Below are 27264 nucleotides of genomic sequence, written 5' to 3'. Positions count from 1 at the left end.
AGCAGCACGCTAACGAAAGCTAAGTGGTTTTATTAAAGTTTCTATGTTCCGGTGATCGAGATGGCTGCTGCCTCATCATTCACACACGTACCTGGAACTCGTATTTTTAGGACTATTCTTTATATATATATATATATATATATATATATATATATATATATATATATATATTTGTTTTCATAGATTTTCACGGTATATGTATGTAGATTGTTCTGAGTTCGGGTTTTGCCCCGTGTAATAGTTTGAGTGTCTATGCGACGTTTCAGTGAAATCACATTCACCACCATCAGGCTGAAGTTGTAAGCTTCGTGCTGCTGTAGATATAGTATAGGTATATAGTATATCTATATCTACAGCAGCACGAAGCTTACAACTTCAGCCTGATGATGGTGAATGTGATTTCACCGAAATGTCGCATAGACACTCAAAATATTACACAGGGCAAAACCCGAACTCAGAACAATATATAGTGGTGGGTTTTAAAATAATTTCACCACTGGTTCACTGCAAATGTCAGCATGTGTATAAGCAGCTTCCGTGCATGTGCGCTCAGGCAGTTTCCACACATACACATTCAGCTGTCATGCATGCAAGCACTAATTGCTTCCGCCATGTGGTGAGGCTTGACCAATCAGCCTTTCAGGGCCTGCTTCCCACCATCTCTGCTGTCCAGGATAGCAGCTGCTTCTCTCTGCACTGCTGGCAGAGCGTCTTATGCAATTTAGCAGCTGTGAGTCACCCCTTTCCTCTAAGTCCCATTCAGAAAGCGCTGCAGCTGAGAGAAACAGCATTCAACATTGCTGCTGCTTCTGTGCTGCAGCACTTTCTGGATAGGACTTAGAGAAAAGCAGCAGCTTACAGATACTAAATTGCACAAGATGCTCTCCCCAAAAGAGCGGGAGAAGAGAGAAGCATCTGCTGACACAGAAAGAACATGGAGCGTCTCCACGAGCGAACTAGGCTTGGTAAGGGATGGAAAAAGTGGCTGCAAGATCTCCAATGCAGCGCTTACTAGATGGGACTTCTTACAGGTAAAAACTGTCTGGTCCATTCCCAAACCACTTTGAGCCTCCTGTGCCCCTGCCCCCCGCCCCATGGCCCTTCGGCCTAGCATGGCAGGCCACAGGCCAAATAAATTTTTAAGACCCAGGGAGCTGCCTTTGAGACCAGAGGAGGTGTGGTATGTGGGCAGAGGTCCAGGGCAAGGTTGGAGCGGGGGAATGGCACATTCCCTGACCCAGTCGAGGTGAACCACGAGCAGGCGGAGGCTCCTGGACATGGCCAGAGCTGGGAAATGGTGTGTTTCCTGACCCAGCCAAGATGGCTGGAGTCTCCAGGGCAAGGCTGGCGTGAGGGAATGGTGTGTTCCCTGACCCAGCTGGGGCAAATGGTGAGTAGGCAGAGGCTCTGTGGCAAGACTGGACCAAGGAAATGGCTCATTCCCCAAGCAGCCAAGGCAAATGGTGAAACAAAGCAGGGAAGCTCTGGGGACAGTTTGGGGGGCATTTAGCTAGGCCACAGTGCTGCATGGGATGCAGCCATGGTGGCAAAGCAAGGCAGGCAAGCTGGAGGTTGGGGACAGTGGTGGAGCAGCTAGCTAGGCCGCAACGCACAGGCTTTCTTTTCCAGGTAGGCATATCAGGGCCACTCAGTTGGGCCACAGGCACTGTGTGAGAAGGCAAGCAAGCCGGGGAGACTGTGTGGTCAACGCAAGCAAGGAACCACACAGTTTGCTATGTCGGGGAGGTGAGATGTGGAGTGATGGAGCATGGTGGGGCAGGGTGGGTGGGGTGGGCTGAGCGGGTAGGTGGGGTGAGTGGCAAACGGATGAGTGAGCAGGGGTTAGGGGGTGGGTAGTGGTGGGAAAGTCAGAGGTGATATTTGCTGGTTTTCTAAACTATTCAAATGTTCCACTACCAGACCAAACCGGCTGAATACTACCTCTGATCAAGAACCAATAATAAATGATGATGTAATATTGTAATTATAATATATATTATTCTACATAATCTATGGAGAAAACCTCCTTGCCTCAAGAAGCAACATTTATATTCCTGGTGAAACATGGCCAAAGTTTCTTGTCAACTAAATATTAATAAAGTCCTAGATTTGCCAGAAAAGCAATAGCATTTCCTTTTTCCTTGCAACATTCTCACCCTGCCAGTTGATAATTTGTCAAAAAAAACATGTGGTGTGAATATGCTAAAGATATTCTCAGAGTTTTGAGACTTAAATATTGGAAACAACACAGACATGTCATGCTGAAATAATGGTGAATTTTATTTTAAAGCAAATATGACCTATCATTAAAATGGTGCCTCAGCTATCAAAGTTCTGAAAAAGGGATACCTTTATTTAATTATTTTTCTTCAAAGGACTAACCAAAGGAAAAACAAGAGAGAGGAGAGAGGGAGGGAGGGAGGGAGAGACTTTCAGTGAAATGTACATAGTTTTGAACCTGCCAGGTTATGATTTGGGAAATAATGAAGAAATATTAAAAAGGGGGGAGGACTTCAGCTTTTAGTAAGCAGCAGGAATTTCACAAATATCTGATGCTGAGGTTTTTTATATTCTTATTGCAGTAAAAATAATATAATTATCTTTCTAGTCAAAATATAATGTTGATAAATGTTTTCATGAATAGAGCAAGGGAAAAAAGGGGGCATTTGTTTTGACTTAATGTCTAATTAATTAATTTCCATTTAATTTTTCCAGGTACTTCTGTTATTCAAGTCACAGCCTCTGATGCTGATGACCCTTCATATGGAAATAGTGCCAGAATTATCTACAGCATACTCCAGGGCCAGCCATATTTCTCGGTGGAGCCAGAAACAGGTGTTGTTGTAGTTATTGTTCTTAATTAAGGATTTCTGCCTTGTCAGAAAATGTTACTCACATTATTTTTCAGCTGTGAGCCTTATTCAAAATAGCTTAAATTCTCTTAAAGTATATGGGAAACTGTTACTTAATTACTATAATGAAATTCAGATACAAGCAGTGAAGGGCTTCCAAAAATTTTACTACCACACTGTGGACGTGGCTTGTGCAGGACGCCCTGCATTTTTTTCAACATCTTTCAGTGCTAAATGGGTGCTCTGGGGTGTAGCTCCATTTTTACTGCCCCACTGCATCCCCCCCCCCACATCCAGGCAGTAGCCCACCCCTGGATACAAGTACTAATCGGGTAAAATTTTGTTAAATTTTGATCTGGATTTAGCTAAGAAATTGTTTCCTATTCTGAAGCTAGGGAAAAAGAGCTAAACAAAAGATTCACATTGTCATCAATGTTATTAAGGAGTGGGGTTTGCTTTCTGTTTATGTTCTAGTGATTTGCCCTATCAGTGTTGATGGAGGTGATCATAGAGGTTCTTTGGCTGGGCTATTTACTGTTAAGTTTGCTTGGTAGTTTCAACCCCACAAACACAGACAGGCAAGCTACTAGAACAGTGGTTCGACTATCAAAAAGGGGGAAAGTACGGGAAGGTCATGCATGCATGTGCCCACACCAGTAATGGGCAGCGAAAATGTTTACCGCCACACTGTGGGTGTGGCTTATTTTTTGGGTGTGGCTTAATGGTCATCTGACTGGGTAGGAGTGGCTTGCCGGCCATGTGATCAGGTGGGAGTGGCTTTAATGATTATCATCATTCAAGTGAACTGTTAAGTCCTCGACTTACAACCTTCCCAGTGTTGCTCGCTGGGGTGACAATTTGCTTTGCGTTTCCTGCGCTCTCCTTCCTGGGTTGCCCCCCCACCTCAGGCTGAGTAGCTAGGCGGACAGGTGCTGCCAGAAGCATAAATGCTACCAGCGCCACCTCCATCCACGCCTTCTGTTTGCACCTCAGGCGGGAGGTGGCTGTGTGACGCTGGAGGGGAGCCGAGCAGGAGAGAGGGAAGCTTGTCTGAGGCCAGGAAGGAGAAAAGAGGAAAAAAGCAAGGCGCACAGATGCAGCAGCAGGGAAAAAAGGAGAGCTGAGCTGAGACCAGTAATCCAGGAAGTAACAGCTGCCGATCAGCTGGACTGGACATGCAACTTCATTTCCATTGGTGGAACTCTGTTCCACCCTGTCCTGCCTGCTGCCCACCTCTGGCCCACACCCATAATTCCATGTGACCTCCATACATGTGCATGTGTGTGTGACACCCCCTGCTCCCAGCATTTCTAGGAGCCTGGAAATAGTGAGAATGGCCTTCCCCAGCCCCTTGGAGACCCTCCAAAGGCAGAAAATTATCTGTTTGTCAACTTCGGGTTGGACTGGAAATCACAAATGCACACACACACCTTTTTCTTTTGCTCTTCCCATGCTTTAGAGGGCAAAGATTCCTGGCGAGGAGCAGGGAAGGCCATTTTTGCCCTCCCTAGGCTTTTAGAAAGGCTCTGGAGCTTGGGGAAAGTAAAAAATGGGCCTTCCCCACCCTCTCTGAAGTGTGTGTGTGTGTGTGTGTGTGTGTGTGTGTGTGTGTGTGTGTGTATATATATATATATATATATATATATATATATATATATATATATATATATATATAGTCAAAATTACCGGTGTCACGTCACATGATATTTAATGGCATTTTTCCCATTCACAGAGCTGGGGTGGGCATGGCCTGCACATGATGCATCCAGATTGTGGGCTGCCAGTTTGACATTCCTGGTCAAAATGATATAGACTAACTTTAACAGATCCAGGGGCAAAGCAGCATAACAAATGTTTAAAATATGGTCTATCACAGGAGTGTCAAACTCAAGGCCAGGTCTGGCCTGCGGGATCCTTAGATCTGGCTCGTGGGGCTGCCCTGGAAACAGTGAAGAATCAGCCTGTGGTACCTCTACCAATGAAAATGGAGATCATGATGGCCGTAGGTGCCCCTCCCGAGTTCTGTTTTCACTGACAGAGGGTTGCAGGAGGCCGTTGCAGGTGAAAAGGGAGCTCAGGAGTAATTTTCACTGGCAGAGCACTCAGGCCACCACAGGCACCCCTTAATGTGAGTGATACTATACTGGCCATGCCCAGCCTGGCCATGCCCACCTCAGACCCCAAGGTCAAACACAACCCTGATTCAGCCCCCAATGAGTTCAACACCCCTGTATTATCAAAGGAAAACCCACAATTCAATTCTATAGAAAACTTCAAAATGTGTTGAAACTTAGTAACAGTGATATATAAGATGCATGGAATAAGTACTGTGAGTATCCAGTTTCAGAAAATCAGTGGAATTTAGTTTGAAAAATAGTTAAACTCTTTTGTAGTACCTGTGTTGAAGAAAGATTTCCAAAACTATTGCCTCACTGGTTTGTTATCAGTGGTATGCAAATTTTAAGCTATGCATATCTTAAATAAGTTAGGAATGTGGCCAACAGACTCTAAAATATTGGGAACTCAGCAGGCTAAGTTCAGAGCAAGTTATTTTATATAGTATAATCACTGTCTGATCGTATACCATTTCACAGAGAAATATTCCTGAGGTCTAAAACATAATCTTTTTGTGACTTAAAAGCAGTTTGAGACTCTATTTGTAGAATATTTTATGGGGAAAGATAACAGAATCCTGAACTGTCAGAAGGCAGGTTTTTTTCTCATAATGCAATTATATTCTTAAATCCTTTTTGTAGATTTGATATAGTCCCAATAGTGCTTAACCAATTCAATCCCCTCACACAACATGGAGGGAGAAAAGGTATATTTTGGCTCCAGCAGTGTTCAAATTTTATATGAATGATTTAGAAGCTTCTTTGGAATTGGAAGATTTTCTAAAATGGCTGAAGTATGTGAGCCACAACCATGTATATATTGATATAACCATTGCAAAAAAAAACCCCAAACCATTGTAGTTACAAATGCAAATGTAATACTGAGTTATATTTCAAAAATATGGAATTTGATGCTTGCAGACAATTCTGATCTTGTCAAGCCACGGATTCATCTAAGATGGACTGAAAACAATACTCCAGATATAAAAGAATGGATTCAGGAGATGTATTCTAAATCAAATCAAATCTTTATTGTCAATGCACAACATGTGTACAATGAAATTAAATTCTTGTCCCTCCTTAAAAAATCTTTATAATCTAAAAATGAGAAGAGCAGTCAAAGACAAAGATTAATAATAGTATCTTAAAAAAAGAATATGTAGGAGAGAAATTGGGTACAAAATGAAGTTACAGTGGAATTTCAGATAGTGAATGAATTATATTTTCCCTTTTTTCTCAAAAGTTCCCTGCATTTACCAAAATAAACACATGAGGGAGTATGTTATGCAAAAATTATCTTCCTTTTCTCTTTAAATAGATTACTACTTTAGAGAGGTGATTGCTGTTGTTCTTAATATGCAGAGCATTCAAAAATATTCCCTTAGTGTCTGAACTTGCAGACTCAGAATCACTGTTTAATGCATAAACTGCTACTTAATATATAATTGGCACTATCACCTACTTGTAATTTCTGTGTTCAATGTATTCATTAAACTGTACTTGACATTTTAAAAATTATTTTCTAAATAATAGACATATTGTTCCATACGGAGTGATGACAATTTTTGTTTGTTTCTTTTCCAGGCATTATTAGAACAGCTCTGCCAAATATGAACAGAGAAAACAGAGAGCAATATCAGGTTGTTATCCAGGCAAAGGATATGGGGGGCCAGATGGGCGGATTATCAGGAACAACCATGGTGAACATCACCCTGACTGATGTCAATGACAATCCACCTCGATTCCCACAGAGTAAGCTTCCTTTAATTGTCCTTCTGTGCTGCAAAAATATCAGAATAAAAGAATTAGCCAACTACCAACTATAAAAAACATAAAATGACATGTTAGATTGACAACTTTGTTAGAGAAAAATACAATTGCAAAGAACAATTGCTTAATATTGGATAATTCTTAGCATAGCGGCAGGGAATGATACTCTTTTGCCCTCCCTCCTCAACAAAAGGAATAGAAGAAATAACATTAGTATGTAAGGGCTGGAAGTGACCTTGAAAATTATTTAGTTCAGCTAACTACACAATATAGGAATCTACTGCTTCAGCATCTGTACCAGATGGCTATCCAGTTTATACTTCCTACAAAAAAGGGTCTGCCACCTCCCAAGCAGTCTTCCCTATTGTTAATCAACTCTTACTGTTAGGAAATTTTTTCTGATGTCCAATTGAATTTGTAATTAAACCTATTGTTTTTTGCTTCCTTTTCTGGAACAATTCTGTCCCATCTTTTACATGATAACCAACCAGATAATTAAAGACAACTATTGTTCTTCTTGCTCTTTTCTTTTGTCAAGGTTAAACATATCCAAAACTTTCAGCTGTTTCATATAAACTTGTGCTCTCCCCCCCCCTTTATAGGTACCTTAAATTAATTGTTTAATTTATTATTCTCTTCTGAACATACTGTATTTTGATAGTTCCTTTCCTAAACTGTTCTCTGAAATTAATGTTCTTGGTCAGGGCTGTCAAAATGGTGGCCCACTGGTGGGCTGAATGCATCATGCATTGACCACACCCACACCTGGTTTAACAAAGGGAGGGAAAGTTCCAATACAATTGTGACAAATGATGCCAATGTGACAAGGTGAATTTGACACCCCTGGTCTAGGTACAGTCTGATCAAAGCAGGTTATAGAAGAATGGTTTCTTCTGAGCTTAACTATAATTAAAGTTTCAAGAGAATATCTTTCTTTATCAATGTGTGGAAGTTAATATATTAATTTAAACAATATAAATAGTGATGGGTGAACCGAACCCGCACAATTCGGGTCCGTACCGAATTTTGCAGTGTTCGGTATGCCGAACACAAACACGAAATTTTTTGAAACTTTGGGCAAAGTTCGGGGTCGCATTCAGTGTTCGTAGCTTTGACGTCACCAGCAGGTTGCTAAGGACGCCAAGGTCATCACTTCCTGGATTCCATGTTTATTTTTACATGAAAGGACCGCCTTTTGCTTGCAGCGCTGCTGCGGCATCCTTTTTCGTAAACATAACAATGTTTATTTTTACGTGAAGACCTCCCTTTGAAGGAGCTGGGGAATCCCTTCCACAAAGAGATTCCATGGGCGGAGCCTTGACGTCACCAGCAGGTTGCTAAGGACACCAAGGTGATCACTTCCTGGATTCCATGGAATCCAGGAAGTGATCACCTTGGCGTCCTTAGCAACCTGCTGGTATACGTGACATCAAAGTTCCGCCCCTGGAATCTCTTGGTGGGATTCCTCGTTCGGGTTCAGGTTTGGGTTCGGTTCGGGTTCAGCCGAATTTTGCATAAAGTTCGTCCGAACTTGCCGAACCCGAACACCATTGGGTTCGCCTATCACTAAATATAAACCAACATATGAATGCTTTTTGTAGCAAAATAATGGTTCTGAACGATGACTACAATTCAGTGTTACATATTGAAACAGGATGCTTCCATTCATCAGCTATTTAAAGAAATCATCAGAAATCCATAAGCACAAGGCCTAATGTTGGTAGTTAATATATTTTAAGGTAGTAGAGAGGCTGTTATGCATTTCAATTTTCCAAAACAAAATTACTGAAAAATTTTGGAAAGAGCTAATCTTCATCTACTCTGTCTATTTTTCTTCTTTATTCAGTTTGTAAAATCGAGCAGCAGGCAGAAGGATTCAGGAAGATATTTGGAAATATATTTCCAATGTTTCTGAAAAGTAATTTTTGAACAAATAACAACAGCTTCTTTACCAAAGAAGACTCTTTTTTTGCAGCTGCTAATGCATTGTTATATCACATTTCAAAAACAAATAGAGATAAATAGGAGAGTGTGTTTTTAACAACATTTAAAAAAATAAATAAAACCATAGACTTGGAAAATGGCATTTGGACCATCAGATCCAATCCACATTCAAGTTATTAATTCAAGCATCCATAGATGTATTTCATAGGTTTCTCAGGAGAGTGGGTGAAGCAATCAATGTTCTATCTTAAATGCTGTAATTTGTGATCTCAGGATGCTGCTGGAAGTTAGGACTGCATATATACAGTATCTCTTCAATTTATATGTGAATTCCCTCCTTTATCTTTACTACAATGTACAGTGGTGGGTTGCTACTCGTTCACCCTGGATCAGGCAAACCAGTAGCAGTGGTGGCAGGAGGCTCAGTCCACCTGCCCAGACATCTCTACACATGCGCAGAAGTGCTGTTTGTGCGCTCCCAATAGTGAACTGGTAGCGAAGATAATTGAAACCCACTACTGACAATGTATCAGTATATGATATACCCAATCTATATTCAGTCTGAGCTTAGTAACTAAACTGGACTGGGTCTGGTTAGTGCAGGGAACAATGAGACTGTAAACTGGGAAATGGAAAAATATTATTGAAAAGGGCAGTGGCGAATCTCTCCTCTAATGTTGCAAAGTAAACTTGTGTCAGATCAGGCTCAATTTGAGGCCATATTTACTTTTATCTTATACAGTAGAACCCCGACTTACGAGACTAATTGGTTCCGGAAGGAGGCTCGTAAGTCGGAACGCTCGTATGACGAAACATTGTTTCCCATAGGAAACAATGTAAAGTCAATTAATCCGTGCAACAACAAAAAAAACCGCTGCCACCGAACGCGGAAGTTAGCGTTCGGCTTCAGGAGACAGCTGCGAAGCGGCGCGGGTGTTTTAAAACGTCGCAGCCAGTCTGGGGGGTTCGGGGGCTTCCCCCCGAGCCCCCCAGGCCGGCTGCCACGTTTTAAAACACGCGCGCCGCTTTGCAGCTGTCTCCTGAAGCCGAACGCGGAAGTTAGCGTTCGGCTTCAGGAGACAGCTCCTTGGCGCTCGTATCCCGAATGTGAGCTCGGGAGGCGAACAAAAATGTCGCTCCCCTCCCAGCTCTTATCTTGAGTAGCTCGTAAGTAGAGCTGCTCGTATGTCGAGGTTCCACTGTAGTTATATATAAACTTTGTAAGATAAACTCACTTTTTGCTATAAGACATTTTTCTAAAATTAAATATTCTTCCTCCCCAGTTCCCCTGACAGTCTCTTTATTAATGAAGCTTTTATCATGTTAAAAGAAAGTGAATGAATGGGCTTGTGAAAGGAGTTGATTCATGTAAGTGCTAAAGGCCTTATTGATTCCTTCTTAAAAGAGAATCAATAACATTCATGTCAAATGTGAAACTGTACACTTAACGGATCTTATCTCTTGTCTGATTTGCTGATTTGATTATGGATTAAGAAGACTTCTGAAATTGGAAGACCTTACCCAGTTTATTATGAGACTAGGGTTGTACTAGTATTAATGTATTAATGACAAAGAACCAATCACACTTATAGGCACCTTTCTGAACATACTAGATCAAGGACAAGGTTAACACATTAGATCAATGACAAGTTCTGATTCAAAAGCAAGTCATTTTTTTTTTTGCTGGAGACATTTCCAGCACTAAAAATGTAAATTTAATTTTTTACATATCCATTCTCCCTTTCTTTTATTTTTACCCTCACAATAACCCCATGAGATATGCCAGAAAAACAAAATTTCATGGAAAATCTATTGTCTCCTTAGTTGTAGATAGATTTAGTTAAGTGCTCTAATATCTGCATAACTTTTTTTTGTTTACTGCAGAATTCTAGTAACCATAGTATCAGAAGTGTTTAGGTTGAACAGCCCCTCCCTTCCCAAGCATTTTGATATTAGTTTGATAATTCTTTTGCAATTTGATATCTTCTATTAGCACTGGATACCAATCTTTATCATTCCTAATCAAGATAGATCTAGTAAAAGAAAGATGTTTTAGAGTGTATTCTTAATTTACAGAGAATAATGGGATAGCCCCTGCATGATATAAGTTCTATGTATGGTTCTATATAAAATGCCTCTGCTTTCATAGCTCCATTCTCCTTCTGCAAAGTGTAGTGAAGAATATTTTTAATATTTTCCTACAGAATTAAAAATATTCCCAGAATTGTCAGGAGTAGGAGGGAGCTTCCTGAAGGGCAACTTAACTTGACTCTAACTGGAATTGGCAGCCCATAAGGTTTCCCAGTGGGAGTATCATCTTCCCACCTTATAGTGCTGTTTGAATGATTTAATATGCTATTACCAGCATAAGGAATCATTATACTGTATATGAAAAGGGTTTCTTACTGGTTGCCAGCTGTGATTCTCTGCCTATTTTTGACAGCAGAGGAATTAAATTTCAGGAAGAAGATTCTTGCTGAATAAAGCATAGCTTTATTCAATACATCCATGATTCTCCCATCCATGATTCATCTCTGAGATTTGAAGTTCTTTTCCCACTGAAAATATTTATAGTGATCTTTCTGTGTGTGTGTGTGTGTGTGTGTGTGTGTGTGTGTCCCCACATACACACAAAATCCAATTTCTTCTCATGTGGGGGAAAAACAACAACTGTAAGTTTGTTGTCAGCAGTATTCCAAACCAGTTCAAGAGCATTGTGAAATTGTTGCATGGTAAGTCATGCATTGCATGTTCCTTAAGAGACATTAGGAAAACCACTGAAATGGAAATTACTATTACATAATATTTACCTGAATTTTAAATTTACCCATTTTGAAAATGGATACTAGAGAGTGAAGTCATATTTCTCTGAAATAGAATCGTTTTGAAAAGGGAACATTTAGGGAAAGGGAACATTGGACAGGTCAATTTATTTTAGAAGAAATCTAAAGCCTAAAGTTCCCTTGCACTTTTTTACCAAGTTTCATGTCATTGTTCGTAAAGTACTGAATAAAAAGCATAGGTTTTCAAATATAAAGTACTGTGAAGGTTGGAATATTGGTCCTTCAAGGCTCAGTTGCTCTTCATATCTACTCATCATACATTATTTCAGTTTTTTTCAGATAAGAGAAGTCTTTTCTGTTTTAAACTGTGTGTCCTCTCTATGATAAAAAAATTCTTAGAAAGTTCAGTATAGTTTTAGAAGCCACCATTTCGTTTCTGATACCGGTAATCTTTTTAAAAAAAATCTATAGCAATCTAAATTTTGGTTTTGTAATTTGTTAAGTTTGTAGTTTGTCAAAAATGATTCATATTATTTCTACCTGTGATTTTTATTTCAACTGCTAAAAACTAACTTTGCATAGGTTTGAGCAGAGCAGAGACATTTGAACAAATGCAAGAAATATTATCTTATATTACAGGTATATTTAGACATAGTGGCTATAACCAGCAAATGAAATTGAAATGTAGAATTTTGTATGAAATGAAAAGTATGTCATTAACTATGACACCTATACTGCAATTTATTTATTTATTTATTTATTCATTCATTCATTCATTCATTCATTCATTCATTCATTCATTCATTCATTCCCCTCTCCGTAGACTCGGATATCAGGAATAAAACAGATTTCCTTACAGTTTTAAGCTACTGTAATTAATATTTTCTATGTCTGAAATAAATGAATCTTAACTCATGAAAATAGGGATGTGAATCTATAAAACAAGATTGCATAGCATTTTTCAGCAAAGAAAGTTTCAAAGAAATGTATTTAATGTATGTATACAAACATACACACACAATACTTTTTTCTAACACTAGGAGCTTTCACAGGAAAAAAGCAGCAAGAGTAGGTATTTAAATTATGCAGAATAGTAAGTAATTTACAGGAAAAAATATTTACAGAATCTTTATATATAGCTGTACATAGCAAATACAGTAAGTGATGCTGGAGTAGGGCCTGCATCCTCTTCACTACCTCTGTTCCTTGTTACCTTTTTGTTGTGGTTAGCTCTGGCCCAGCTCCTGCCCCAAGGAATGTGCAGGTGGATGTGGGGGAGACATCCAAATGCCGCAGGCCTGTTTTGCTCCCGATGGAATCTGCTGATGAAGCCTCCTCTGACCAAGGAAGCATGAGTGACAGGGAAGAGGGGAGTTTGGCAGACAGACCGGGAGGATATCAATCATCTGAATCATCCTTGGATTCTGAACAAGAATTAATGACACATCCACGCATGTGTAGAGTGGTGCATAGGAGACAACAGCTGAAGGATTATTACAAGAGAAAATGAGGCCACCTGTGGTTGGGTGGGGCTCCAGTAATTAGGGCTACTGCTATAAATAGCAGCATGTGGGTTTGGCCATTGTGAAAGAGTATCTGATCGCAGTTCTTCAGGAATCGTGTGTTGCTGTTTTCTGGACTTTGTTTGTTGATTTTTCACGCCTTTGAAACCAAAGCAGAGCAACGTGTGTGTGTGTGTGTGTGTGTGTGTCTCACTTCATTGGAAGAAGAAGGAGTGTGAAGTTTCTTCACAGCTGCTAGCTAAGTACTTAATGACTGCTTAAGGGCAAATGTACAGACTACCCGGTTGTTTTGGGACAAGTGCTCTTTGCAATACAAAAAGAGTGCTTAGTTTATTTTGAATTTTGTGATAAAGAACATAGTTTTGAATTTTCAAATGTGTGTGTGTCTGAAATTTGTACCCTTGAATTTTCGGGAGGCTCCTACCAGAGAGCCCGGCAGAACATTTTTGGGAAGATAATTCATGGGGTCTGAAGAAGAACATCTAGATTCAGTCACAGTTTTGTTCCATATAGTATCAGTCTTGTAAACTCTCAAGTTTCTAGTGTTCTTGTTTGTGTCAAATGGAGGCAAGTCAAATCTGCTTGAAATGAGCCCTTGAATTTAATTACACCTTTTCTTATCCCTGCTACAATTCCTGACCTTTCCAATGGGAAAAATATAAATTCAATCCAAAGAGATTTCTTACGTGACAAGAACTAATAAAACACCCTTTTTTTCCTTATGAGAGAGTCATGGATTGGTGCATAAGCCTCTTAGTTATGGCACAGGAAATCAAAATTCTTTTATAACTTTGATTGCATTCTTTTTTCTCAAAGTAGAAGCAAGGATGGGTAGTTTCCTTGGCATTTCATCAGGGGATTATGGTGGTTCCATTGACTTTGTGTGAGAGAGGTTAAGATAAAAGCTGGCGGAAAGCTAGCTTTGCTAACTTTCAAACATTGCCAGCTTCAACCCTCACAAATTACAAATACTTTTGAAAACCAGCAGGAGCCATTTCCTCTTCTCTATTCTGGATTTCTTTTGAAAGTCACAAAATGAAGCCTATTCACTTCAAGTGAGTTGAGAAGAGCTATGCAATTTGGCAGCACTGTAGAAACTGCTAGACTTATAAAAATGATTGATTGTGATTTTATATTACTTCCAGACTTCCAGAGCTTTTCAGCGACTGGAGGCAAAGTGCAAATAAAGAATAATAATGGTAATTTATAACTTACCTCAAAAATCTAGGTGCCCTGCTTGTTTATGGTCTAATGAGGCACAAAAAAGGAAGAGGGAAATAAAATACAAAGAAAGGTGTTAGAAATTTTCTCTCTTACATACTAGTTCTCTCTCAGTATTTTTCTTCTGACCTAGCCTCAGTGTCTTACAAATTTCTTTTAAGAAGCTGAACTATTTTTTAAAACAAAGTAACAACAAAATCCTTTGTTGTTCATGTCTTGCCTGGAAACAAAACATTACCAGAGTACATAGATTTTCGGCAAATTGGCTTCTACTAGAAGAAGGGGTTTTCCTTTTTCGAAATAAACATATTCAGTAGATTTACACTCACTTAAGGCTATTGCAGCAAGAAATACAGGTGGATATTTATTTTCTTTGTTTGTTTCTTTGTTTCTCAAAACATGTACAAGATAATAGGTATAGTATTAACATAAACAAAAACAAGTAGGCATAAGTAAATTTGGATATTAGGACAGTATGACAGGGACAGTAGGCACAATGGTGCGCTTATGTACAACCCTTACAGACCTCTTAGGAATGGGGTGAGGTCGACAGTAGACAGTCTAAGGTTAAAGGTTTTGGGGTTTGGAGAAGAAACCACAGAGTCAGGTAGTGCATTCCATGCATTGATTGCTCTGTTGCTGAAGTTGCATTTTCTGTAGTTGAGTTTTGAGCAGTTTGTTTGTTTGTTTGTTTGACCTCTATGCAGCCCTTCTCGAAGCAACTCAGGGCGGCCATTTACATTGAATTTGGATCTATTTTGTGTGCATGTTTCATTGCACTTGAAGCTGAAGTATTAATTGACTGGTAAGACATGGTGGTAGATGATTTTATTTTATGAACTACATTTATATCAGATCGAAGATAATGTAGCTCCAGGTTTTCTAAGCCCATGATTTCAAATCTGTGGAATAAGGTATTCTGTTCCGAGCAGAGGAGTGGAGGACTCTTCTTGTAAAATATTTCTGAACTCTCTCAATTGTATTAATGTCCAATATGCAGTGCGGGTTCCAGACAAGTGAGCTGTATTCAATGATTGGTCTGGCAAATATTTTGTATGCTCTGGTTAGTAGTTAAATATTGCCAGAGAAGAAGCTATGCAAGATTAGGTTAACAACTCTTAGTGCCTTTTTGGCAATGTTGTTACAATGGGCTCTGGCCCTTAGGTCATTAGATATGAGTACTCTAAGGTCCTTAACAAAGTGAGGGTCGTCTACAAGGTTGTGTCCTCCAAGTTTGTATTTTTGTCCCTGATTCTTTTTGCCAATATGTAAGACAGAGCATTTATTTGTTCAGATTTGAAGCTGCCAGTTATCAGACCATTGTGATACATAGTCTAGGTCTTTTTGAAGGATAGAAGTATTGTCGATGGTATTGAATAGTTTAACATAGTAAGCAAAGAGAATGCAGTTACTTATAATATGATCACTAAGGTCATTTATGTAAAGAATGAATAGTGTTGGTTCCAGAACACTGCCTTGAGGGACACCACTGTTGACAGGTGCAGGATTTGATAGGGCACTGCCTATTTTAACCATTTGTTGTCTGTTTGACAAGAACACAGTTATCAAAACATGAAGGGGACCAGATATGCCATAAGATTTTATGATCTATCTAAGATCTATGTAAATTGCATGTATTGATTTACCTTCATCAAGTTGTAAAGTCCATATGTTTTTGCAGTGTAGGAGTTGCAGGCTAGTGGGTAATTTTTTTCTGAAACAAAATTGTTTGTTAGAGAGTAGTTTGTTAGTTTCTAGGTGAAGGGTGAGGGATTGATTTATGATTGATTCCATGACTTTGCAAGTGACGCAACATAAAAAGATTGGTCTATAATTTTCAACTTTTTTTGAAGATAGGGATGACTGTGGCTAGTGACCATAGTCCTGATTTTTTTTTCAAAAATTAAGCTTAGAGATTCCGCTATGGTTGTGGAGAGCTTTTTAAAGAACTACGCATAGACTGTCAGGTCAGATTTAGGTTGCACAATGCTTTCCCAACATTATCTTCTGTAAAATCAATTTGTGTTAATTCTTTGCAATTGTTTAGAGTGGGACTAGGAAATATTGGGCATTAGCCATTGCTGTTTACAAAGATGGACCAAAGATTGTGTTAAAGAGGTTGGCTTTAAAAACTTCATCATTATATTCTTTACCATTTGGTCCTTTGAGGGATGGGCTGGATCTCGAATCTTTGAGTTTGTTGTTTACAAAGTTGTAGAAGGCACATGTGGAATTTGTGCACAGAAGGTTTTCTTCTTGATTGATGTGATAATTGATACATTCAGTCTTTAATTGATGGAATAGATTTTTGTAGTGGCTTTTAATGTTAGCAACATAGCCAATTTTGTTTTTCTGCCAAAAGGATCTTTTTTTGGATTGGGGCTTCCTTATTTTTATGGGTAGGGTTTTTGTTTTTGTTTTTGCTTTGGTGATAATTAATGGTACATATAATTAATGACTCTTTGCATTTCAAGCAAAAATATATTGTAGTAGTCTTCAGCCATATTAAGCCATAGAATAATGTTTGACAATCACGAAATGAGAGGTTGGCATCTATGATATCATAGTTGGCTTTTTAAAAAATTGTAATTGGTTACACATTTATTGTGGTCATTTTTGTAAGGACATATATTGAGACAAAAGTCAATCATGCTATGGTCACTGCTGGAAAATGAGAAAGAAAAATGAGAGGGTGTGGGTAGGAGGCTGCCCACATTAGTAGTGAGGTTAGCTTGTATGCATGTGTGATGTCATAATCAGGGGCTCTGTAGCATAGTAGGAAGTGAAGTGTGGTTTTTAAGATCAGTTCACAGATGATGGTTTCTGGAAGATCGAGTTCATGTCAACTTGGATATTTTTAAGGTTTAGTGATTTTTTTTTTGTAGAAGATGGCAACTTCATCTCCTCTACAGGTTCCACGATCAGACTGATAAACATGATAGTCTCTTACTGTAATCATGGAGTCAGGGATGGAAGTATTCAGCCATGTTTTGCAGACAAATATAATGTGGAATTTTGCAGTTTTTTGTAGGAGGAGAAATTGTGGTATTTTGCTTACAATGCTTCTTGCATTAATTAGTTTGCATTTAAAATCAGCAGTGGGTGATATTGAGGAAATAAGGATGTGCATACCTAGTTTTAGGTGATGAGGGATTGGTTTTGGATGATGAGAGATTGGTTTTGGGTGATGGGGGATTGGATAGTGGATGTGGATTGCGGGACTTAGTTTTCATGGAGTTAGTGTGGGGAAAATAGGAGGAGGAAGATCTGTTGGATATATTCACTGCCTTGAGTTATTTGTAAAATAATAAAGGCAGGATACAAATAAATAAATGAAAAGTTATGTAATAATGCTATTCATTTTATAAACTAATGAGCTGCTCTTTGTCAGGAGCAGCCTTTCCAAGCATGGTCTCCTTCAAGAGGTATTAGACTACAACTGCCTTAAATTCTAGCCTGCACAGGTGATTTTGTAATCATATGTGGGAATGACCTTGGGAGACAGGGCAAAGCGACACAATCCAATAAAATGAATGAATGGTCTCTTTGAAGAACTGAATCAAAAATATTTTGTTGCAGATTGGCGATTGTTTATTGACTCAAGTTTAAAAACAATGTTGCTTCACAATGGAAACCATCACTCCCTATTGCTTACTCATGTCATCTAAAGGAAATTTATGAAAATCTGTCAGTTGTTTTGGATGCTATACAATATAAGCATCATTAGTGGAATATCAGTGAAGATTTGAAAGTGATTGGTGTGTTAATGGGAATACAAAATATTCACAAAGAGAATTCACAAAATATTGTTGCTTCTTGTGTTTATAAGACAGTATAATTACAGTAGAGCATTATGTTCAGCGTGATTGGGGACAGAGAATCATCTATGCTCCAGGTAGACAAAATGTACAGCATACATCTTTAGTTGCTCCAACAAAAATCTTTCTTCCTCCACTACATATAAAGTTGGGATTGATTAAAAACTTTGTGAAAGCCATGGCAAAGACAAATTCACAAGGGTTCCAATACATTTCATATAAATTCTCCAGCATTTCACCAGCAAAACTGAAGGCAGGTGTATTTGTTGGACTTCACATCAGAGAGCTTATAAGATATGATGTGTTTGTAGGAACTCTAAATGATAAGGAATTCAGAGCTCAATAAAACTTCAAGTGGATCTGTACAAACTTCTTAGGAAAAAATAAATCACCAGAATATGTTGAAGATGTTGAGGAGCTGCTAAATGCGTATCAGTATCTTCGATGTCACATGTCTCTGAAAAAGCACTTTTTGCATTCACACTTAGATTTCTTCCCTCCAAATCTTGTGGATGTAAGCGATGAAAAAGGCGAGTGGTTTCACCAGGATATAAAAGTAATGGAACACCACTACCAGGATTTTTTGAATGATTCAATGATGGCAGATTACTGTTGGATAGGGACAACCCTGAAAAATTGTATCAACAGTCTAATGTCAAGCACTTTTAATTTTTGCTCATATTTTGGTTTCTATTTTGCATGTGGTTTCTATTTTGGTTCAATAAAAACTGTTTTGTAAGATCAAGCATTTCTTTCTGATAAGTAGATTACTGTTTTCTTAATGTCACCAGTATACTTTCTATACTTATAATAATGATGCTGCTCTGTGGAAGAAAAACCATACAGGGGGTCCTCGGGTTATGTCAGTCCCAAGTTATGATGTTTTGTGGTTATGACACATCTCCTGGCAGAGCAGCTCTGCGCTTCTATTACCTCTATTGCAGAGTTTCACGAAGGTCCGCAGCTCAGTTAACTTTGCGGGTCCATAGCCGGCTCCCCTCCTCTTCCCACACCGTGCTCACTTGGCTCGCTCTCACCACAGGAGGAAGAGCCAGGACCCCCGAACCTGTTCCCCTCTCCTCAAAGCAGGCCTCGCAAGTCACGCACTATGCCACGCATTGGCTTCCCCATGCTCATGGGACTCTCACTCTAGCTGCACTACTTACTTCCCCTCCCCCTCTTCTAGAAATGAAAGTGGCGCTGCCCTTGACAATGCCTCATTCTGTTGCCTTTGGACTTGCGGTTTTCTCCTTCTGTTTAGGCCGTGAGAGGACGCCGGTGAAAAGCCTGTAGCAATGCATTAGTTGGTTCCGGTGCTTTCTAAAGCATGGGGGTGGGAAGAAGGCACGAATGAAGCACTTTAGCAAGCAGGCATTTCTTTAGTCACTCGCTGGGATGCAAATGTGAAGTAGTTGGTTACACATGGTGGTGACGTCATGATGTGGCAACCCGGGGGAAGCAAGGCCCTTCAAACATGCGAAGTGGAGGAAGATCAGGAATGTTCCAACTTACACCGAAACTCAGCTTACGACGCGACATAGGAACGGATCAACGTCGTAAGTTGGGGACCCCCTGTATATATTTTTGAAATGATTCAGAAAAGTACAAGATCAACTGTGATGATTACAAAAAATATTTTTGTAGACCTGTGTTATTAGTATTCACTTGGATCTATGCCAGTGAAGGGCTTCCAAAAGTTTTACTACCACACTGTGGGCATGGCTTGTGCAGGATGCCCTGCATTTTCTTTCATCTTTCAGTGCAAATTGGTTGCTCTGGGGTGGAGTTCCATTTTCACTAATCCACTGCGTTCCACCCTGTCTGGGCAGCAGCCCCCTGGTCTATACTTAAAATAACCTTTAATGAAATTGCACATAGCATTATTGTAAAGACCTACTTTATTTCTTCACTTTTTTTTTCTTTGACCTGTCAAGCAGTGTTGTATCATGGCTGGTTAGGTATTTTATAAAAATCTAATGGTATGAGAAAATATGTTATTTAGTTTCTTTCACCTAAAATACATTTCTCATGTGATTTTTGGAAGGTTAATCTTATTATTGCAAAGTACTCAAATATGCTGTGCTTTTGTTACTTTTTATTTTTGTTCTTACACATCTCCCCAATCATATTACAACCTCCCTGTGTTTCTGGAACCAAAAAAGGTTCTCTTGGAGTAAGGAGAAAATTTGTTTCCACTTTTTAACTTTTCAAAAGAAGGATATGGCTCTATCTGGAAGGCTCAGTTTTTATGGATCAGTAGATAGAAACATAGAAACATAGAAGACTGACGGCAGAAAAAGACCCCATGGTCCATCTAGTCTGCCCTTTTACTATTTCCTGTATTTTATCTTACAATGGATATATGTTTATCCCAGGCATGTTTAAATTCGGTTACTGTGGATTTACCAACCACGTCTGCTGGAAGTTTGTTCCAAGGATCTACTACTCTTTCAGTAAAATAATACTTTCTCATGTTGCCTTTGATCTTTCCCCCAACTAACTTCAGATTGTGTCCCCTTGTTCTTGTGTTCACTTTCCTGTTAAAAACATTTCCCTCCTGAACCCTATTTAACCCTTTAACATATTTAAATGTTTCGATCATGTCCCCCCTTTTCCTTCTGTCTTCCAGACTATACAGATTGAGTTCATTAAGTCTTTCCTGATACGTTTTATACTTCAGACCTTCCACCATTCTTGTAGCCCGTCTTTGGACCCGTTCAATTTTGTCAATATCTTTTTGTAGGTGAGGTCTCCAGAACTGAACACAGTACTCCAAATGTGGTCTCACCAGCGCTCTATATAAGGGGATCACAATCTCCCTCTTCCTACTTGTTATACCTCTAGCTATGCAGCCAAGCATCCTACTTGCCTTTCCTACTGCCCGACCACACTGCTCATCCATTTTGAGACTGTCAGAAATCACTACCCCTAAATCCTTCTCTTCTGAAGTTTTTGCTAACACAGAACTGCCAATGCAATACTCAGATTTAGGATTCCTTTTCCCCAAGTGCATTATTTTACATTTGGAAACATTAAACTGCAGTTTCCATTGCTTTGACCATTTATCTAGTAACGCTAAATCATTTACCATATTACAGACCCCTCCAGGAATATCAACCCTATTGCACACTTTAGAGTCATCGGCAAATAGGCAAACCTTCCCTACCAAACCTTCCCCTATGTCACTCACAAACATATTAAAAAGAATAGGACCCAGAACAGACCCTTGTGGCACACCGCTTGTAACCTGTCTCTGCTCAGAATACTCGCCATTAACAATAACTCTCTGATGTCTATGCTTCAGCCAGCTTGAAATCCACTGAACTATCCAGGGATTAAGTCCAATCTTCTCTAATTTATCTATCAGCTCTTTATGTGGAACCGTATCAAAGGCTTTGCTGAAGATTTCTGATGTTTTCTTTCAAGTTGCAGTAACCTCTCATTTTTTGTCTCACTAGTTATTTGCCAATTGTATGGATGCATAGTACTCTCCAGGTATACTAGCAGGAAAGCATAGACCAGGCTTTCATGAGCTTCTGATCAATTAGACAGAAAAACATTGGGAAAGACAGGATAGTGTTTCTTCATCACTGCATAAGTAAGGTGGGCATTAAGAGTCTTTCAGTCAGCTCCAGAGGTCTTTCTTAGAAATTTCCTTTTCTTTTTAAGTATGTTGAACAATGCAATGATTAGTGATGGTGGGGAAATGGATCTATGGAATAATGTTTCAACATAACACAATTTGAAATGCTGGGAAAACAGGTTCTTAGTCTTTCCAGTAGGCTCATCAAACTATATTTAGCTAGCCAAGTGCAAGTTTGCTTTTGAAAGAGTCCATTTGAAAGCAGTGACTCTGTAGTTAAGTGGAAACCTGATGCTCTTGGGTTTAAATCTAAAACCTTTCTTTGCCTCATTCATTTAAAAAAACAATTCATATGTTTCTTGGTCAAATCTATCATACCAGGATCTTTGATTGCTTATTTAATATCTTATGATTATCACTGTTATATCTTATGATTCTTGATGAATGTATTTTTATGTACATTGAGAGCTTATCCACTGAAGACAAATTCCTTGTGTGTCCAATCACACTTGGCCAATGAAGAATTCTATTCTATTACTCTTTTTATATACATATTTCTGATTCTTCCTCTTTGCAGGTTCAGTCCACCTACGCATTCCAGAATCCTCTCCAGTTGGCACTGCCATTGGAAGCATTAAAGCCTCTGATGCTGACATTGGGAGAAATGCAGAACTTGAATACCGAATTATTGATGGTGATGGAAGAGATATGTTTGAAGTTGTAACACAAAAGGACACACAGGAAGGCATTATAACAGTACGAAAGGTGCATATTTTTCAATATGATGTACTGTGTGTTTGGAGTTACTAGCCATTCAGTCCACACACACACACCAAAATATCCCAAAACTAACCAACCAACCAAAGAAAACCATGAAAATACCCATACTTTGGTTTTGTTATAATTCACACTCCTATTTATATATAACAACTTGGTGTATGTATTGTTAACATTGTATGTTAACAATATTGTGAATAAAAAGCAACAACTATGACTTTTTCTATTAGTTAGTTAGTTAGATATATTTATTTTTGTATAGTGTCATTGATTAGGAAGCAAGGAAGAATTATGATTTGTTTGTTAAAATTGGATATTTTCTAAAAACTACAATAATATATTGGGATAGTTCTTAGAAATCTTCCTGCAAGTATATGATTTCATCAGAATTATCAATGGTGCAATAACATGAAAAAATATTTTACAAAAAAATAAGATCTTGTTTTTGAAACAGCAGTAACTTTGGATGAAATTCTATCAATATACAGTATTTGTTATAAAAAGCTATAGAGCATTGACATTATATGCCTCTCAGCTATAATAGTTTAATTTAATTTTTCAATTCAAATTAATTTGGAATCCATAAAAAACAAAGAGAATTAAAATGCACAAAAATAGGCAGCCTGGAGTAAAACAATTAAAATAAATAGTGCAAAGAATATAACATACAATACAACAGACTCATCTAATATATCACACTTACATTAACCCCAGGTTTGTGAACAAAGCCTAATTTTCAAGCCTTTCCAGAATCTCAGAAGAATGGACAGCCTTGAAATATTTGGGAGAGTGCTGTTCCAGATAGTGGGGGTTATTAAAGAAAAGGCACACTTCTTGATTCCTGTAAGATGCAGCATTCAATTGAAAGAAATTGGAGCTCTGTCACTCACCAAAACCTACCTGGTAGTCCAAAACAATTTGAGATAGATTTGAATTACACCTGGAAACTGCTTGACAACCAGTGCAGCCCAAGTAACAGCAGGGGATGCTCATTATTGCTTGACCCACTGCATTTTGTGCTAGCTGTAGCTTGTGGGTGATCTTCAAGGGCAGCTTCATGTAGAGGCATTGCAGCAGTCCATTCATGAGGTAGCCATGGCATGAATGATCACAAGAAGGGATCCAACATTTTCTAAATATTTATCCATTCCCATCCCAGATTGATCCCTACAGAAGTATTTTTTTAAAATGTGGTCTGCTTCTCCCTATCCAAAAAAATGTTGATGCAAGTATGCTTTTAATCTGGCAATGATGTATCGACCAAATAGCGGTGATAACACCAAATGTTGTTCAGAAGAACTTGATATTTGTATCTTCTATTAAGTCTTCAGTGAAGGACATTAAATTAATTACTAGTTAAGCAGCAGACTTTAGAATCTTAGCTTAGTAGCCAGATGTAACATCAAATGCAAAACACTTAGGGAAATCATCAGACTTCTTAAAAGACATATGCCCGTTGTTTGTTCAAAGGCAAGCATTTACAGAAGTATTTGAAACAGGTCAACTGAAATTATATTGGATGACTTATTTTTTTAGCATTCAATCAGATGGTTTCTTTGATAGCTTACCTTCAATGTCTGGAACTCACGTTATTTCTCTGCAGTGTGTAAACCTACACAATTCTAAAACCTACATTTATTTAATTACATTTCAGGATAAAAGTGTCCTAGAAAATTATGTTAAAATGGCAAGGAGGAGAGTCTCCTCCTTCATAAGATAATATGGGGAAGCAATATTTATTTCCGATATAATATAACTTTTGAGGAAATAAGAAGATTTAAGCACAAGGTTGCCTAGTTTGTGTGTTTTATTTATGTTTATATTGGCTCAGAGGTTCAAAGAGGTTCTTTTACATCACTTTTTCACTCCTTAAAAATCAAAACGAAATAATAAAGTAGGGTTTTTCTACTCAAACACATAGAGATATCCATTTACACACATAGACTATCATACAGCACATAAATTTTAACCCGAAGCTTTATTATCTTTTCATTTTATAAAAAAGTGATTAATTGGGCAGGTATTTTTTAAAAGCTATAACAGATATGAAATCTGTTAAGTAAGGGATCTCAAACCTAAAGTCAGTCTGAATTTGTTTATTTAGAGGCATTCTTTATTTAGAGGCACATTCATTGTACTTTGGAGAATGAAATCAATTTTAGTATAATTTGAAATTATGTAACTATATATATTGGTACTTCTTTTCTGCAAATTCATTATTCCTTCCTGTCATTAGAAAATTTTCATTAGTTCCATTATTAAAAGTATTGGTTTGCAGGCTGCATAATATAACTTGGAATACAAAATGTCTACTTTATAAAAAAGTATAATAAGAAAATATAAGAAATTACAATAGCTTCTGTTTTATCTATGCAACACAATTGGCCTTAAATGAATGTAAACAGTGGTTGATATACTTTTCATATTTTTTAAAAACCATGTGTCATTTTGATATCTGAAATACTTCTGGGTCATTGTGTTAATAACTGTATTTATTCACTCATTCATTCATTCATTTACTTTTAATACAGCCTTTGGATTATGAGACTCGAAGACTATATACTTTGAAAATAGAAGCAGAGAATCTGTACGTCGACCCTCGCTTTTATTACCTTGGACCTTTTAAAGATACAACTACTGTGAAAATATCTGTGGAAGATGTGGATGAACCTCCTATATTTAGCAGATCTTCCTATCTTTTTGAAATACATGAAGATATTGAGGTGGGCACTATCATAGGCACAGTCATGGCACGAGATCCAGATTCTGCTGCAGGCCCAATAAGGTAAATGCCAAAATCTAAAACATTACAGTCTATAGGAAGATGAATTCATTATATCACTAGTTAAAATTCTTACTTTTTTGTGAGTGACAAAATGTACAGAAAATTAGTAGAAAATGGAGCACCAGATCATCTATTTGATTTGAGCCATGTGAGGTAATCTTGTACAAATATATTGCAGCCTTACTTAAGTACCGTATATACTCGAGTATAAGCCGACCCGAGTATAAGCCGAGGCACCAATTTTTGCCACAAAAACTGGGAAAACGTATTGACCCGAGTATAAGCCGAGGTTAGAAAATGCAGTGGCTACTGGTAACTTATAAAAATGGAAAACAATAAAATTACATTAATTGAGACATGTTTTAGAATATTTATTTTAAAGAAAACCAGTAAACTAGCTCTGTAAATTTAAAAGAGGGTAAACAAATTAACAATATTAACAATAAATTAAAAAGTAAAAAAAGTAGCTCGATCAGGAACAAAGCTAAAACCTAACAGTTAAAATCCTTCAAAACTGGATTCCTTCTCATCATTAATTGGATTTACATTATTGTTCTGTTTTTATATATGCTGTGAGCCACCCTGAGTCCTTGGAGAGGGATTGCATACAAATCCAATTAAATAAATAAACAAACAAACAAACAAATAAATAAGTGTATCCAAAGAAGAGCTTCAGCATTAGCTGCTGTGAGGTTATCAGCATAGAAAACCAAATAGATAGTTAGATAGATAGATAGATAGATAGATAGATAGATAGATAGATAGATAGATAGATAGATAGATATAGACAGACAGACAGACAGACAGACAGACAGACAGAAAAATAGATAGATAGATAGATAGATAGATAGATAGATAGATAGATAGATAGAAATAGATACAGATAGATAGATAGATAGATAGATATAGATAGATAGAAAGATAGATAGACAGATAGACAGACACACAGACAGATAGAAAAATAGATAGATAGATAGATAGAAATAGATACAGATAGATAGATAGATAGATAGATAGATAGATAGATAGATAGATAGAAAGAAAAATAGATAGATAGAAAAATAGATAGATAGAAATATAGAAAAATAGATAGATAGAAATAGATACAGATAGATAGATAGATAGATAGATAGATAGATAGATAGATAGATAGAAAAATAGATAGATAGAAAAATAGATAGATAGAAAGATAGACAGATAGAAAAAGAATTCCTGTCTAGCTCTGCCTCATAACACATTATTAGATCCTATCCAAGCAAGGACAGCAACTACCACAAAATACCATTTTTAAACAGTTTAAATCCTTTCAAAGGAGTGGGAGGAGAATCTGACAGCAGGGGGCCTTTTTAATCCGACTAAGGACAATGCAGAGAGAGCAAAGAATAGTTACTCACCATTGCTTTTCCCCCCTCTCGGTTGGAGCAAATGGCTGCCTCATTTGCTTGAGGCAGGGAGAGGAACTACGGCATGCCAGAGGGGACAAAAGCTGGTGCCTCCTCGCTCTGGCTCAAGCAATGGCGCCCTCGTGTGGTGACTTTGTCAATGACCCGAGTATAAGCCGAGGCTGTGTTTTTCAGCCCATTTTTTGGGCTGAAAAACTCGGCTTATACTCGAGTATATACGGTAAGTGGTATCCGGACAATACCGACAGTTCCCCATATCCCCAAACAACATAGATAATGAAGAAAAAGAAATAATTTTGTTTCATTTGGAATTCTCAGATCAGACATCACATGAGTTTTCGGAGAGGGGCGGCATACAAATCCAAATAATAAATAAAATAATAAATATCTGCAGAATATCAGTTTGAGAAAGTCTGATAAACAGAGCATAACTTTAATGCCAAATAGTGTGATCATAAATTAGTTTTCCCTACTTGCTTTCTTTTAATAGAGGTTCATTAATACCACTGAAAAAAGCATTAATAAAGGGCAGAAAATTACTAGAAAGTCACATTTGAAATATAACCTTTAATTTTGATGTGAAACTTGCCATTGTCTACCTGAAATTTCATTGGTTTAATTGATTTGCATCTCAATTAGCCAATATCAAATATGAAAGTAAGTTGTTGACAAATAGTACCATTGTCTGAAA

General features: G+C 38.0%; 1 protein-coding gene across 1 annotated transcript in view; it reads left to right on the top strand.

The window, feature by feature from the left end:
* CDH10 (cadherin 10) overlaps nt 1–27264 on the top strand; it is a 119542-nt gene that overhangs the window by 70438 nt on the left and 21840 nt on the right. Inside the window, exons 3-6 of the mRNA XM_070747116.1 lie at nt 2716–2835; nt 6551–6718; nt 22186–22373; nt 24917–25170. Of these exons, the coding sequence (XP_070603217.1) occupies nt 2716–2835; nt 6551–6718; nt 22186–22373; nt 24917–25170 (730 nt within the window). The remainder of the gene's footprint in view (nt 1–2715; nt 2836–6550; nt 6719–22185; nt 22374–24916; nt 25171–27264) is intronic.

Source organism: Erythrolamprus reginae, chromosome 3 (genome assembly GCF_031021105.1).
Source record: "Erythrolamprus reginae isolate rEryReg1 chromosome 3, rEryReg1.hap1, whole genome shotgun sequence".
NCBI classification, from domain to species: domain Eukaryota; kingdom Metazoa; phylum Chordata; class Lepidosauria; order Squamata; family Dipsadidae; genus Erythrolamprus; species Erythrolamprus reginae.
This window is presented reverse-complemented; position numbering and strand designations above follow the sequence as displayed.